Here is a 2,054-nt window from a genome sequence, read left to right as displayed (position 1 = left end):
TCATTGGGGTTGTATTGAGGGCTTGGCATCCTCCTTAAGAAGGATTTTATGCATGCACATTGAAGGGCTAATCCCCTTTAAATTTGAAAGTGTCCACCCTACGGCATCCTTGTGTTGCCTCAACACATTGATGAGCTTATCTTCTTGTTCTTCACTCAAGCTTAAGTTGATGATTACTGGGTATGTGTCATTGCTCCCCAAGTAAGCATACTTCAAGCTTGGGGGCAGGGTTTTCAACTCCAGCTTTGGTGCTTCCACCTTCCCCTTGGTTGCCTTGTCTAGCATGATTGAGCCTTCTATGCTTTCTTGTGGTAGTTCACCACATGATATTTGATGATCTTGCTCCATTGCTTCTTCACATTGATCTTCTTCTAAGACTCCTTGAACCAGTTTTTCCATTGTGTCCACTATCATACATTCTCCAATGGACTCCTTGGGGTAGCTCATTGCAGTGAAAACATTGAACACCATCTTTTCTTCATGCAGTCTTAGGACCAACTCTCCCTTTTGCACATCAATTATCGCTCCAGCTGTTGCCAAGAATGGTCTTCCAAGTATGATTGATGCATTAGACTCTTCCTCCATGTCAAGCATAACAAAATCAGTTGGGATGATGAACTCTCCCACTTTAACTAACAAGTCTTCTACTACTCCATGGGTAAACTTGAATGTCCTATTAGCTAGTTGAAGTGCCATTCTTGTTAGTTTGGCTTCTTCAATTCTCATTCTCTTCATCATGGCCAAGGACATAAGGTTGATGCTAGCTCCTAGATCACATAATACTTTTTTAATGCTAATATCCCCTATGATGCAGGGGATTTGAAAGCTCCCAGGATATTTCATCTTTTGGGGAAGCTTCTTTTGTATAATGGCACTGCATTCTTCTGTGAGCACTATAGTTTCCTTTTCTCCCCAGTTTCTTTTCTTTGTCATGAGCTCTTTTAGGAACTTGGCATAGAGTGGCATTTGCTTTAATGCCTTAGCAAAAGGGATGTTGATTTGGAGCCTCTTAAAGATCTCCAAAAATCTAGAAAACTGACTATCCTTCCTATCCTTTCTTAACCTTTGTGGGTAGGGTGTTTTTGGTACATAGGACTTCAAGACTTGTTTTGGTGGAGCTAGAGTATGTGTCTATTCTTGTTTCTTGATTTCTGAGTCATTTGCAACCTCTTCTTCTTGCAAATTGTGGCTTGAGGATGTCTCCTTCACCACCTTCCCACTTCTTAATGTGATGGCCTTGCATTCTCCTCTTGGATTGGTCATGGTGTCGCTGGAAAATATATTTGTAGGCATGGGTATTTGCTTGGATAGGTATCCTAATTGTGATTCCAGTTTTGAGATTGCTGCCCTTTGATTCTTTATGTTGGATCTGGCCTCCTCTTGGATTGAATCTATCTTTTTTTCAGCTTGCAATTGTCTCTCTGCAATAGTGGCAATATCCCCTGCCATTCGTGCCATCATAGCTTCCAATCTTGCAAAATTTCCACTGTTATCACATGGTTGTGGGATTGGGGATGATACATTTTGGGAATGGTTGCTGTATGGTTGTTGGTTTGAGTGGTAGGGGGCATTGTGTGGGTTATAGTAGGGCCTATGATTGTTAGATTGATGGTTGGGGTTGTTGTATTGATTAGGGTGATATGGTATGTGGTATTGGGTATGATTTTGTTGGTTTTCCTACCCAAAGTTTGGGTGGTTCTTCCAACCTGGGTTGTATGTTTTAGCATTAGGATCATATGGTTGTCTTGATGAGTTGTTCACATAGTTGGCTTGCTCCCATTCACATTCAGCTTCTAGGCTATCTCCTTCTTGCATAGGTGCTTGAGTGTTAATTGCTGAGACTTGATTCTTCTCCATTTGCTTGGTTAGGCTACTAGTTGAGCTGTGATCACTTTGTTTTGAGCCAGCAGAGCATCTATGTGGTTTAGCTCCATTACTCCCCTTCTTGAGTTCCTATCGGAGGCATAAAAATATTCATTGTTAGCCACATTTTCTATAATGTCTATGGCCTTTTCAGTTGTCTTCTTATTATTGAGAGAACCTCCTGAAGAGTG

General features: G+C 41.3%; 1 protein-coding gene across 1 annotated transcript; it reads right to left on the bottom strand.

The window, feature by feature from the left end:
• LOC107636466 (uncharacterized) lies at window positions 1-966 on the bottom strand. The gene has a single exon (XM_016339971.1). It carries the CDS (start codon window positions 964-966, stop codon window positions 1-3), a length of 966 nt encoding a protein of 321 aa, XP_016195457.1.
• Between the last annotated feature and the right edge of the window lie 1,088 nt (window positions 967-2,054).

This window comes from Arachis ipaensis, chromosome B4 (assembly GCF_059453495.1).
Source record: "Arachis ipaensis isolate K30076 ecotype BB chromosome B4, ASM5945349v1, whole genome shotgun sequence".
NCBI lineage: Eukaryota > Viridiplantae > Streptophyta > Magnoliopsida > Fabales > Fabaceae > Arachis > Arachis ipaensis.
This window is presented reverse-complemented; position numbering and strand designations above follow the sequence as displayed.

Bases quoted from the DNA above. Each gene is read 5' to 3' on its own strand.
- LOC107636466 (XM_016339971.1), bottom strand. From the start codon at position 966: ATGCCACTCTATGCCAAGTTCCTAAAAGAGCTCATGACAAAGAAAAGA.